Source organism: Apteryx mantelli, chromosome 4 (assembly GCF_036417845.1).
Source record: "Apteryx mantelli isolate bAptMan1 chromosome 4, bAptMan1.hap1, whole genome shotgun sequence".
Lineage (NCBI taxonomy): Eukaryota > Metazoa > Chordata > Aves > Apterygiformes > Apterygidae > Apteryx > Apteryx mantelli.
In genome coordinates this window covers 52072955-52086016 of record NC_089981.1, presented here as the reverse complement: position 1 = coordinate 52086016, position 13062 = coordinate 52072955, and the positions used below count along the sequence as shown (strand labels likewise).

The 13062-nt window shown below is 43.0% G+C and overlaps 1 protein-coding gene across 20 annotated transcripts in view; it reads left to right on the top strand.

Annotated features, from left to right (window-relative positions):
* Nucleotides 1-13062, top strand: part of RAD51B (RAD51 paralog B) — a 453279-nt gene that overhangs the window by 348545 nt on the left and 91672 nt on the right. The window contains exon 11 of one of the 20 annotated variants that reach the window (XM_067296578.1): nucleotides 3485-3877. The exons of the other annotated variants lie outside the window; for them this stretch is intronic. Within the exon in view, the coding sequence (XP_067152679.1) occupies nucleotides 3485-3609 (125 nt within the window). The 3' untranslated portion in view covers nucleotides 3610-3877. Of the gene's footprint in view, nucleotides 1-3484; nucleotides 3878-13062 lie in introns of those variants that run through there. 20 annotated transcript variants of the gene reach the window in all.

The following is a 13062-nucleotide window of genomic DNA, read 5'->3' as shown; positions in this document are numbered from 1 at the left end:
TGACAGACTCTTTTGTGCATCCCTTATTGAATGGCAAATGGATGCAAGTTATCTCAGTCTATTGCTTAAACCCATTTTTAAATCAATTTAGCGTATAATCTGCCCTGCATCTCACTGCTGCACATTTTGACTCCATATCGGATAGTATGTACAAAATTCTTATGCCTTCACAGTATATACAGTGTCAAAAAAGAGATTTCACTCGGAATCTTTTAATGTTCCAATGTAGTAGCAGTTGTGACAAGAAAAACGTTTCTGGCAGGGAGAGCAGCTTTCTACAAAAGAAATTAAGTTCCACTGACATCTTCATAGAGGTATCCAATGGTACACATAGCCATGTACCTCCATGTCATACAAACATAAACTGCATTCATTTGTGTGATACCATTGCCTCCCAAACGAGATGCACGTAGCCTCACTGTAACCTTCAGCTCATGTGTCCTCTACTTCCCCTCACTGTGTCACATGCACAAACACGGCCTGCAGGCTCTGTGTGTGAGATGGAGAAGGGAAGCAGAGGACATGTGATAAGAGGACTGTCATGCTTCTAAAATTCATGGTCAGCACTGTATTAGTGTCAGGGACTCAAAAATTAAAAGGCAAAAGAAATGATACTGGAACTAAAGAGTCCAGTTGTTACTGCCCAAAACTGAAAAAGAACTCTGTGCTGAAAGCAGCTTAAAATATTTTCCTTCTGTCTACGTGGCTTGCTGGCACAAGGCATGCTTTAGTGTGAACAGAGGTTAGTACTTCTGTCACTAGCAAAATGTCATCCAGAGGAACATGAAGTCAATATCATCATTGATTGCTGATCTGTAAATTATATCTAAATTAACAAATGCCATTCCTATAAACCCACCACACTGATGTAAAGATATTTGATTACCTTACCTGCAGCTTGAGGCAGCATCCTATATTAGGAAACATGTTCAACAGGTATCAAGAGGAATGAGCACAAGAAGAATTCATGCAGGACCTATGAGACCAGTTTGTTTTGAAGAAGTAGGATGTTTCTTTGTGATCTTTCTTTCCCCTCTGCCTAATCTGATAATAGAACAAATTGCATCAAACTCATTTAAAGAACTCTTTCTTCAGCATGCACTGCACATCTGTGAGAGGATTTTCCAGTACAAGCTATTCAGTCACCAAGAGTTCAGTGATATGACCCTTCTCAGGGCAACCCACAAAGAGATTGGCACTTTTAGAATTATATGATGTTGACAACCTCAGGAGTTCAGTTGTCTCCAACAAAAGCACAGATGTTTTGCTTCTACTGGTCACAAATTTCTCCCCATGTTCAGTGTTCTAATCTCTGTTTAAAGCTGGATGCATCCAAGAAATGAACACAAATTTGCATGGAAACTGTCCGAAAGAATCTGCCATCTGAATTTCAGAATATTTTGCTGCCTTACTTGCTCTGACAGGTTCTGAAATCCATCCAGATCTCTAGTTAGGATGGAATTTCTTTTGCGTCTTTTCTAATGGCCCAAGTGATGTGAGGATCATCCCAGTGGAAGCATGATCCTGTAGCAGCAAGGAACAAGGTAAGGGAAGATACTGTGTGTCCCTTCCTGCTCCCACAGCAAGGAAAGAGAAATGCAGCTAGCTATGTTCCCATACTATGCTAAACCTGAACAGTATTTTTGGTCCCTTGCGGCTGTTACAGAATATACCAAAGGAAAAGTTAGGTAAGAATAATGATGCTGAGTAGCCCCAAGATCATGGAGCATTTTAGCCACCTTTGTTCACCAGTAGACTTGATTTTTCACAATTCATCCTATAGCTTGTGTAGGCAGGCTCCTTCAGACAGAATGCAGAATGTTAATATTAAGAGCAGTAGTAGTTCATATTCACTTTTCATTTGTTGTGGAAGCCCTTTACCCTTAGCTATTCTGGCAGGGGAAAGGGGTCAACCAACCAATTTCTGGGCTGCTTCAGAGTGGAGGAATCCCACAGTCAACCCAAGAAGTTGAACGAGGAGAAGGAGGCACAGCCAAAGTACTTCTGTTCTCCAGCTATATCCTCAGCATCTAGGACAAGTCTTTTGGCATAACGCAGAGTAGGTGCCAGACCATGTACCACTTGTGCCAAGCACAGAGTGCCATGGCTGTAGGATGACAGATTTGCTGGGCAATGGGAGAGAGAAGGGGGAGCTGCAGGAGGCCCAGCAGTGTGCTGAGCTTGGTCCTGACTCTGCACACCAGCTCTGGGGTTGGTATAGTCCTGGCTCCAAGCTCTCAGCTCTCCCACACCCAGAACAAACCCAGCCACCTGTGAAGCTCTTACTGACTCACAAGCAAGGGAAAAACAAGCAGGAATTCAACAGGAATAAAATACAATGGTTTTAGATAAGCAACTTCGTAACCAATTCTTGGGGAGGGTACAAAAGGGTGGCAAAGGCAAGCCTATAGTTTACTTCTACACTCAGCTACAGCAGGCAGCTGTTTTGCCAGTGCTGAGAGTTCAGAGATAAGGGAACACTAAAGAGTTAAAAAGACTTTTCAGAAAGGGAGGGTGGTGTGAGAAGGGGGAAAAGAGGAGGAGCAATTTTGAGTCCTATCAGGCACAAACCTTCCAGAGCCTCCGGAGATCAGTAAGCCCTAGTGAAAGACAGGGCCATGTATAGCATGCTTATTTTTTTTTAAGATCTATTTTAATTTAGAAGTTTGGATTCTAAATAGATAATGATTTATCCTAAAATGGGTGCATGGTGACAGGATATAACTTGTCACACCAAACAGAACTGCAAGGAATGACCATAATTCAGCCCTTGGACTCAGCTTAAAATTCAGCCTGATAGCAGAGGAATCTTACAGTCATATTCAGAGACAAGCAGAAATTTGCTGTGAGTTGCTAAGGGATTTGAGACCTGAGAAGGTACCAAAATAGCCCAGACATGCACTTCTTTATGTGTCATACTTACCTAGATCTTGCTGGTCCCTAATAGCAAGCCTTTCTTTGGTTTAATTTCATCTTATTACCCAATGATACACCCCTAGTGCATTTATTTTGTTAATGAAATGCTTGCTCTATTGAAATATCAACTCTGTGGGGGTTGCCAGGACATAGAAAAAAGAACAGCCATAAACTACATTCCTTATTATTGCACTGTAATGCCAGGTCTAGTATTGCTTCCAGAAAGCAGGAGGGGGAGAATAGAACTTCACATGTCCCTGACCTGTCCAGAGGGACAAAACAGAGAGCTTTTATTTTATTTGTTTCTACAGTGACTCAGTCTGTAGTAACTGGGTTAAAGTCCACTTAGAAACGAAGAGAACAAAAGGCCTCCTGTTAGTGCTGGACCTTTTCCCTCTTCAGATATCACCAGAAGGATTAAAAAAAAAAAAAGCCCTCTAGCAGAATGCAGGAAACCACAAGCTTATGGGAATGTAGCAGCACTTTGGAAAGAAAAACACTGCCTCAGACTTTCATCTGCAGGGTCTTTTTCTTCATTTTTCCTTACCTTCTTTTCATCTCCTTACAGCTAAAAGCATTAGCCAGGCCAACACAGATCCCGGAGAAAACACTGACTGCGAGAGCAGTAGGTTGCAGGAGGTGATTACCAGATCCCAGAGAGAGGAAAAAAACCTGAACTGTGCAGATCAGTGAAGTCTACAAGGGGACTCCAGGACAGAGAGAGAGTGCTTTGGTCTAACCGAATCTTGCTGCTTCCAGGTGCCACAGCTGCTTGCCAGACGGAGGGTCTTGTGGTGGTCACAACCCTATATGCCAAAGGCCGTGCTATAGAAAAAAAAGGGGCATATTATAATTTTTATTTGGCACATCTGATCTTTTATGTAGCTTAATGACATCTAAATAACAATCAAATTACATAATAGTCTGTAAGATATAAAAAGTATCTGAAATGCTTTCTCCCTCCCATTCTGAATATTGTCAAGGCATGCCTGTATTTTCATTATAAAGCAAACATTTTCCAGCAAGCATTCACTAAATTTCATTAATTTTCTCTTCAACTTTTTCCTAAGGAAATTGACCTGAAAGTAACAGAAAAAACATGTTCAAATTATGTTTTGTATGTGAAAATGAGCACTTTACTGAATTTCCCCAGACTTCCCCTTCCCTCCACACGCACAGAAAAAAGGAAGTTTGCAGCTAAAATGAAATGGGAAAGTAGAGCTACATATTAAAATATTACCCTCTTATAAATATCTCTAGTTATTATTATGATCCCAGTTTGTACAAAAGGATATGTTATCTACTTTTTGTTAAGTGAGTTTTCTGTTGACCTAGTTCAGTGAAACAGCTTGGGAATGGTCTAATGAGCAAAGTGTTGGGTGTAAGGGAGGAATGGGAGTTCTTGGCCAGGGCTGGACCCCATAAGCCAACAGTTAGTTTAATTTAGACTGCCTTAGAACCATAATCTCATGTGGTAAGCTTTTGAATAACTTGACCAAGACCGCATGGCACATAAGTAGTTACTTTATTTAGTTAGATGACTGATTCCATACTGAGTTAAAGAAGTTTAAGTCTTTTGTGTGTTCAGAATAAACAGGTAAACAGACTGAACCTTCCCATGCCTGTTTCGTGGAGGAGTGATGACACTGTGCGGAAAATTCAGTCTTTAAAACAAACTTCTATCCTTAAGACTAAATGAATCAGTTGCTTTTAGTTTTGGTACCGTGACATGTATGGTGTCTCCTTTACAGTTCATTGGGCTAATTTCCGCTTCAGCTAGTGATGATAATCAAAAATCAGATGGCTAGTTTTTGGTTATGTGAAATGAGTTATTCCAGATTCTAGTGGACAAATTATCTGATGTAAGACCTTTAAATTTGGCTTATTTATCAGCATTTTCATTTAAAAAAATCAATTCTAATCTAATTCTCTAATCTTATCTGAAGTCTTGTACCTCAGCCTTTTCTTCTGCCTCGCTTCATGTCATGTGCTCCAGCCCTTAACTGTTTTAGGGTCCTTCTGCTGGACTTCGCTCCAGTTTGTCAATATCTTTCTTGTACTAGACAGCTTAAAACTGGATGCAGAATTCCAGTATTTATTAACCAGGACATGGTTACACACTATTTTCTCCTCAGTGTGGTCAAAGATAGTCACATTTGTAAGCATGTTTTAAAATGCTGTCCACAGCTAGAAAATTAAGCCTGACTAGCCTGGTTATTTTAAAACCCAGCTGGGACTACTCACATTGAAAAACCCCAGTGTGTTACAACGTGTGCTAACTAACACACTGCTGAGCGCTCAGAGTAGGTAAGAAGAAGGATGGCCATTCTTACCTGAATGTTTTTAAGTTCACATCTTAGAAGTTAGCTGTTTGCTGATTTAATTTTAAATATAATAGTTATGTTTAGCATCACACCAGTAAACAAATGCTCTAACACAAAACCATCCTCTGTTGTGAATGTGCTGACTTGGAGCACGTTTGGTAGCTGGGGCAGTTTATCACATGATGTGCTTTGATCTCCTCTTTCGGCATCAACCTTCCAGATGGAAATGGAAACATGCTGCTGAGTCGTAAAGGAGAAGTTTGCACTGGCTAACGGCAGATGACTGGAGCACATCAGTTGCCACAGTGTCCCCATGGTGACACTGTACAAACATTGCATTGCCACACGTAGAAAGGCCCATTCATTGCTTTTTAAGGTCCAAACCATCATTGGTAACCAGCTTTGCCAAACAGTCTTCAGAGGGAATAGGAAATGGAGAACATTCCCTGAAATTTGTTTCAGGTTCAGAGCTTCTAACTCCACCTTTCTGAGCCTCGAGAGAGAAGCATTTTTCTTCTAGCCCATCTGGTAAGGCACTCTGGAAAACTTCAGCTTGGCCCACGCCCACCTCAGCCCCTGAACTTTGTAATTTTTCAGCTGCCAGAATCACTAACTGCCCGGTTTTATGTAACTCCAAATATCTGCAGTAGAGCCGGAGAGTACACACATGGAGGAAGTTTTGTGGCTTTTAAGCTATGCCCAGAAGTTTGCCTTAATTTTTCAGGGAGAGGGGAAGGAGGAGGAGGAATGCAATCAGGGGATACATAGGACTTTTCAAAATAGACCAGAAATTCTGTCTGCTGCGAGGATAGGTGTGGGTTTGCTTTTGAACCCCCCCTCTTTTTGGAAGGGGCATTGAATGCATTTCCTTTTTCTTTTTTTTTCTGTTATATTTGATAAGTGTAAATACATCAGTAATAATTTTGAGAGGTTTTCAATTCTTCGTGTCTGTTGCCTGTGGCTATAGGGGGCCAAATCTGGCTTGTAACAGCAATTGCCAATATTTGTACAGCCAAAAGGGACCAGTGGTTTTCCCCAACTCCAGTTAACAGCTTCTCAGATGAATATGCTGTGCCTGGGCTTCTGCAGCCAAGCAAAGCAAATGGACATGCAGCTTTTACAGCACTTGAAGCTTTTTCCTCCAGTACTGTAGAAAAAAATGGCAAACACCTAGAGAAGTCAGGGAGGGCAGGGGGGCTGCCATTTCCAGGGTCCATAACCCCTTTTCCCCCATCCCCTTCCAAATTGTTTGCAAAATCTAAGTCAATTTTTGTGCTTGCCAATTTAAAATAAGTATGTTGTGGTGGTTTGTGCGTGTGTGTGAGAGAGAGAGATGGAAGAATAAGCGAACCAGGCCTAACTCTGTGATAACAAAGCAGCAAACAGCCTATCAAGGCAGGGACAACCCTGCAATAAGCTAGTGTATCCAGACCTGTAATCACAAGTGACCTAACAATAACAAATCAGTGCATGCCTATGGCTGTGAGAGAGAGAGGAGCAGAAGTGAAAGAGAGACATTCCCAGAAAAGTAAAGAGAAAGAGAACAGAAAAAATGAGATGTGGAGGAAATAAAAAGGAGGAGTAACATGCACACTGTGGGTGTGTTTGTGCGCATGTGTCCTAAGCAGTTGAAGTTAAAACTTTCTTCCCGTTTCCTACAAAATGCAGAATTACGTGCTTCTGCCAAATGCTGAAACAGGAGCAAAAATCAGCATCGGTTCCTCTTGAAACAAAATTAAAACTGCATGAAAACAACAAATATTTAGCAGAGCATCCAGACTCTGGCTGCCTGCCACAGTCAGTATTGTTATCTGTAGCCCATTTGTGCCAGCGATCTGTAGCCAGAGGAGCCAGAGGTGGGAGCCATCACAGTCATAAGAGATAAAACTAAATGGATAGCAAAATGGAAGCTTACAGAAGTAAGCTGTCAGTAAGGTTAGTTCTAAAGGGATGTGGTTAAAGATAAATATCAAGCTGTGCACAGCAGAGCTATATGAACGATTTGCAATATTTCCAGTTACAGAATTAAGAGTCCTTACTCAAGCCAGATTGTAGATGTGGCGGTATAATGATCTTGTTGTATAACAGAAGGGTGTCAATCTTCTTCCAGGTTGCAAGACTACCTTCTTGGATGTGAATAAAATAGAGTTTTTGGTTGGGACAGTTATGTCTTTCACAGAGATGGGGAGTGTCTAAAAAGGCAAGAAAAGGGTGGATGTGCTCACAAACGCGTGGATCCATGACTGTCAGGATTCTTCGTCAATGGGGGAGACAAATACGTCTGTGCAAACAGAATCACTGCTTCACAGTCCTTAGTGGGACTTTTTCTGCAACTCCTTTGGGACCTTGTTGATGCACAGCCTGTGTGCTGCAGGCTGAATTGGTTCCGGAGTGCATTTAGTTTTTAAAGCCATTAATAATTTAGGACTATCTGCCACAGCTTCATTTGGTGTGGTTGGAGCTCCTGACCTCTCCAGGCTATAATTCCCAAAAAGGAAGGGATGGGGGCATGGATGCAGAGTGCTCCTGGCTGTGGAATGGTCTGCATGTTGGGGTATGGTCAGAGACTTTGGGGAGAGCCCTCCAAGGGGACTGAGTATCTTATTAATGGTTAGCAAGGAAGCGAGTTAATTTACCAATGGTTCCCAAGTCCTACTTTTTTATCAGATGTCTTCACCATGTTATTTTGAAGTTAGAGAGGTTTGGGGTCTGAACAAACCCCTGAACAAGTGTTGTTACTGCAGTGGTCCTGCTCATTTCCCATCTCTTCTCCTGGCTCCAAGGGGTTTGATCAGCTGTTGGATCTCTGGAATGTAATCAGAGCCCCTCACTCAGTGCTGTTAGAGGCATCTGTAACCGGTCCTCCTACTCAGAGGGCAGGAGTCCAGACTCAGAAAGCTCTAACGGAGGTAGCAACAACACTGGGGTTTACAGCCAAGGTCAGGGACAAGAGAGCAGCCCATGTTTGGGGGAGGCCGTTAAATGGTTGTCAAGTTCTGACTCAATGGAGAGCAATGTATGGTGCAAGTGGATGTGCCTGTATTTTTCTTTTCTTTCAGGACTGGCTTAAGAGATTTAGTAACTGAAGTCTGAACATACACTGAACCTTGCACGTTCCAGCCAGTGCCCTGATCAAAGCTGGCCAGAAACATTGCTTATGTGGAAACGGGAGGTGGTGCCCTGTGTTGTCGTGTTAAAGACTTTTTTCTCTCAGATCAAATTTGGGCAGAGCACTGACACAGGACTCCTTCCCTCTCCACCCTGACCAGGCCAGTTGGCTCAAGGCTCTACAGCTTGGCAGATAATTTTTGGCCTGTGTGCACATCACTAGTGTCCTCCCTCTCTTGAAATTCTTCTGTTTACTTGAACTGCTATTGAAAGAGCAGAGTTATTTGTGCAGAGGATGGTGAGGAGAACAAAAGGAGGAGGAGGCTGTTAAGTCCACCTTTGAGCACACATCTAGAGCTACTCTAAAGAGGGTGGCTGGAATGACAGAAATTACAAGGATAGTGTGCTTGTATCGTGGCGCTTCCCTGGGGCTGAGAGCCAGAGCGATTTTGTGACCCTGAAGTTGCACAGGAGAGAAGAGCCCAGGGTCCCAGTTAAGATCGATTGTGGGATGGCTTAATGCCTGTGAGAGAACTGAGATGTGGGTCATGGTGAAGCACTTCATTTCCCCCATGCTTTTGAGGAGTGACACTACCCCCTGTCCCCTGAGGCCCAGGAGAGCATGTCTGGAGCGATTCCTCCTGGGCTCAGCAGAGGGCACTCAATGTCCCATGGCAGCACCCTTCAGCTTTTGAAACTCAGTAACTGCCAAGTGGATGGAGCCGAAATCGGTAATGCTTTATGATGCTAGGCCCCAGCTCAGAGGATGTGCATATATTTTTCTAAGCTGCACAGATTGACACAGCAAATAGTCCCAGCAGGGAAGGAAAAGGTAAAACACTGTGACCTCATTTCAACAAAAAACCTCATCCATCATGCAGAGAAGTAATTAAAAAGCATGGTGATTAAAAACATGCCAGCAAATATCTTCAAATTCCAAGCCATTCGTGCTCAAAATGAGCAGTGCCTGTGCACGTTTGGAGGAAAAGTTAGTACTGGGCGTTTTCCTCTTTCAGCCTGTGCAGCCTCTGAGTCCAGAGGCAACAGCCAGCTTGCTGCTTTGGGCTGCCTCTGCAGAGGTAAAGGGCTAATTTCAAACCTGATTGTTCACAAGTAGGAGAAAGGAGAAGTTCTCTTTCTCTGGACGATAAAATTGATGACGAGAAATCACAGTGTGCTTGGCTGTATTGGGAATGAAGTTTCTGTTTCCCAGCCTCTCATCCTAGAAATCAACACTTTATAACCAGAACCTGTAGCATCTTAAGTTAAGAGATGATATTTCAAAACTGCAGATTCTTGTGAGATTTAGCGACTTCCCTCAGGAAGATGTTCTGTAAATTTCCTTTTTTATTTTCCCCTGCTTATATTTATTCTTTTTCTGTTTCTCTTTCTGCTAAAGATGAAACAACGGTTCCAGACCTCTTAACTTTTGGGATAGGAAGACGTGTATTCAGATTTTGTATTGGATTTGTTTATCACAATAATGGGTTAGATCGAAACACACAAAACCAAACATCCCTATGTTCTAAGAAAGTTTGGTTCCAGATCCAAACATTGTATTTAAATTAAATTCTTGTTTCCCTGCTACTAGCCAGAAACCATGATGAGATAAGTAAGATCAGCTGGGGAAGGAAAGGAGGCTCAAATTTTCGGGAGAAAAGTCCTCAATGTAATAGTATAACTTTGGCTGCCCTGTTGAAGGAGGAAGAAGAGAGCCCTTTTACAACTGGCTAGGTACACTAACCTTTTTACTTTCTTCTCAATGAGTAGACATTTGCTGGAAACAGAATATTGGCATGGTCTGGTACAACAGACCTATTTTCTCTTCTGTCTGGTCTCTTCTACCAGGAAGATCACTTTTTGATGATATTCTAAGTGCTTTCTCTGTCTTGTGTGCAGTTATTAGTAATGCCTGGGTTGTATGAGAACTGCTAGGAAGGCCTTGATGTCTCATCATGACCAAGGTCTTGGGCAATTGTAGCAAATGGACTGTATGACAGGGTACGTGACAAGACCAAACAAACAGCCAAATGGAATGAGTAGATTGCAGGAGAAATCGAGAATGAATCTACTACATATTTGACCTGTGCAAACTCATTTAATCACAGCTGTGAAAATTAAATTTCAATGTTATTTGTGTTTAAAAGAAAAGAAAGGGAAAGAGAAAAGCCAGTGGCAGAGAAGGGAATGTACCATGCATCAGACTGGAGAAGAAAGGAATATATAGGTGATACTGGTGTGAGGCCTTGGCGTATGTATGCCATGGGATGTTACGATCCCCTCTGCCCCTCTAGCTCCCACAGCACCTTCTCAGATTCACAATGCGTCCTCCTGGATGAAGGAGTGATAGGAGTGCACCTTCAGCCCTAGTGGCTATATGTTATTGGTTTTATCTGGATTATATGAACAGTGAGACTGAGACTTGGAGTCACACAGTGGGTCTGATTCTCTCTTATGACTGTTTTAAAGGGGTAAAACTCCATTAACTTCAGGAGATCTGTTCTGACTTGTGCTTATGTATGAAAGAGGAATTAGACTTGAGTGAATCCATGACAGTACTGAGAACAGAACTGAGGAGTTTGGAGGGCCTGGCAAAATTATGTGTTGTTGTTTTGCATTGACTTTTATTTGTATCGGAAAAGATGTGTTTTTGCATTGTAGTGGGCAAAAGCTTGAAAATGTTTTCACTTCCCTTGCACTATTTCAGCTGGGATCTCTTCTCTCTTTATCTAAATGCAACTTCTTGTTGCACAAGAAACCACAAGCATGTTGAGGCTCTGCTGTCACAAATAGAACAAAACACAATCAAAGCTGTCGGTACGACGCGCAGAGCCCTCACCTCCCCCTGCTCACAGGATCCCTGGGACAGACGCTGTCCGTTGTCCATTACCCCAGGTTAGCCTGAGCCAGTTTCCTGGGTGTCCCACAGTGCGTCTTAAGTTTCTAACAGGAGGGCTTGCGGGACCCAGAAACAGACCTTGTGCCTGCTCCGCCAGCTCCAAGTTCTGCATGCCTAGCACTGACCTTCCCTGCCCTCCGGCCTCTACCCTTTCCTCCTGACCTTGCTGGGTTATTCCTGCTGTGCCTTCTCCGAGAGAAGGCCCCTCGACTGCAGCTTTGGTGTCGAGGGTGATGGTGAGAGGAAAGAAGAAAATCCCCCTGTGATGACTTGCTTTTGTTGAGGGCAGTAATCAATACCCTGGTCACCAAGCTGAAGTGCTGGAGAAAAAGCGTGTTAACCCTTGTGCTAACCTCTCCCAGGCCTCTGTCATCTGCCCACAGCTTATTCAGCTGCCTCATTTGAATGGCGATACAGAGCTGATTAAAAAAACGGTATCTAGCGAGGTAGAAGGAGGATGTTAAACAGAGGAACAGGGACACATCTTGCTGGTAACGGTCTATTCTTGAAAGGAAGCTAGCCGGTACACTTGTCTGCTTCATCACTCCCTGCACTCTGTCTTTTCCAGCAAGGAAAGCCCTTCTCCTTCCTTAAGATATGTAACGGTGTCTGTCCTGCCTTATTTTCTAGTTTCAGCCTGGAGAGCAAGACTGGACATAGGATTCTCACTAGAGTTTATTCCTGCGCTGTCCTCGTCTGCTTGAAAAGCTGGCTGTAAATAACGGCGAGACCTGCTTCCCTGGTTACTGCACAACAGGGCGCAAGCATGGGAGGTAGGGGGCGGCAGGGGATATGTGTTTGTTTGCTTTCCTCTGACCCATGAAGCACTGGTCGATGCTGAAGGCAGGATACCAGACTTGATGGACATGATCTGGTTTTGCAAATTCTTTCTTCCCTTTCCCTAAGAACCTGAGCTTATGGCCCCTGCAGCATTTTCAGACCATGCCAGCAGGGGAGTGAGAAACTAGGCCCACAGATTGCATTGGGGCTATTTTTATGATCATACTGGTTGGTTATAATGAGAAAATACTCCAAATTCCTAGTGAAAAATCCTTTATCCCTTTCATTATTACTGGGTCAGACAGGCTAAACCAGCACTGAAGTACTGAATGACAGTTGGCTAAGGGCTCAAGTAGGAGTGCCAGGGTGGGAGGTGGGGACTCCTGAATCCTCAGCCTAGCTTTGTTCTTTGACATTTTGTAAAAACCTGAAAATCACTTAACTTTCTTATGTCCAGGCATAAAAGAGGATCAGTGATACACTCCCAAAAGTTGTTTGGAAGCTCAGCTAGTTAATGTGAGTAGAAAGATCCGTGGATGAAAGATACTAAAATGCACAAATTGATAAGACTATCTCAGACTTGATTTCTGGGTAGAGGTGCTTTCAGGTGCAGCAGCAGGTACGTTAAAGATGTGCTTTGTTTTTTGGATTCTGGTTTCTCATCTTTTGCAGAAATTTAGCCTACATTCCAGACAGTAGGTTGGATCCAAAACTGACAAAGGCTTCAAATTCAAGGTGCCTTGCCTCATCACTGAGGGATTAGCAGTGAGGTGTTTGACTGGAGGTAGCAGTGAGCAATGCAAGTCCTCTTACCTCTTATCATTGCACTTTGGAGCAAGGAAAAAGGAATCTGAAATCGCTTATTCTGACCTCTGGGATTTCTTAGCATCAAGTTCTACCTCATGCAAGAGTAGAAAGATCTTTGAGAAATGAGCTGGTACTGTTTGGGAAGCTTCAAGTTCCATACAACAGCCTGAAAGAACAGAACTCGAATTGCATTCGGACTGCTGTATATGGATTTGCTGATTCCTTTGC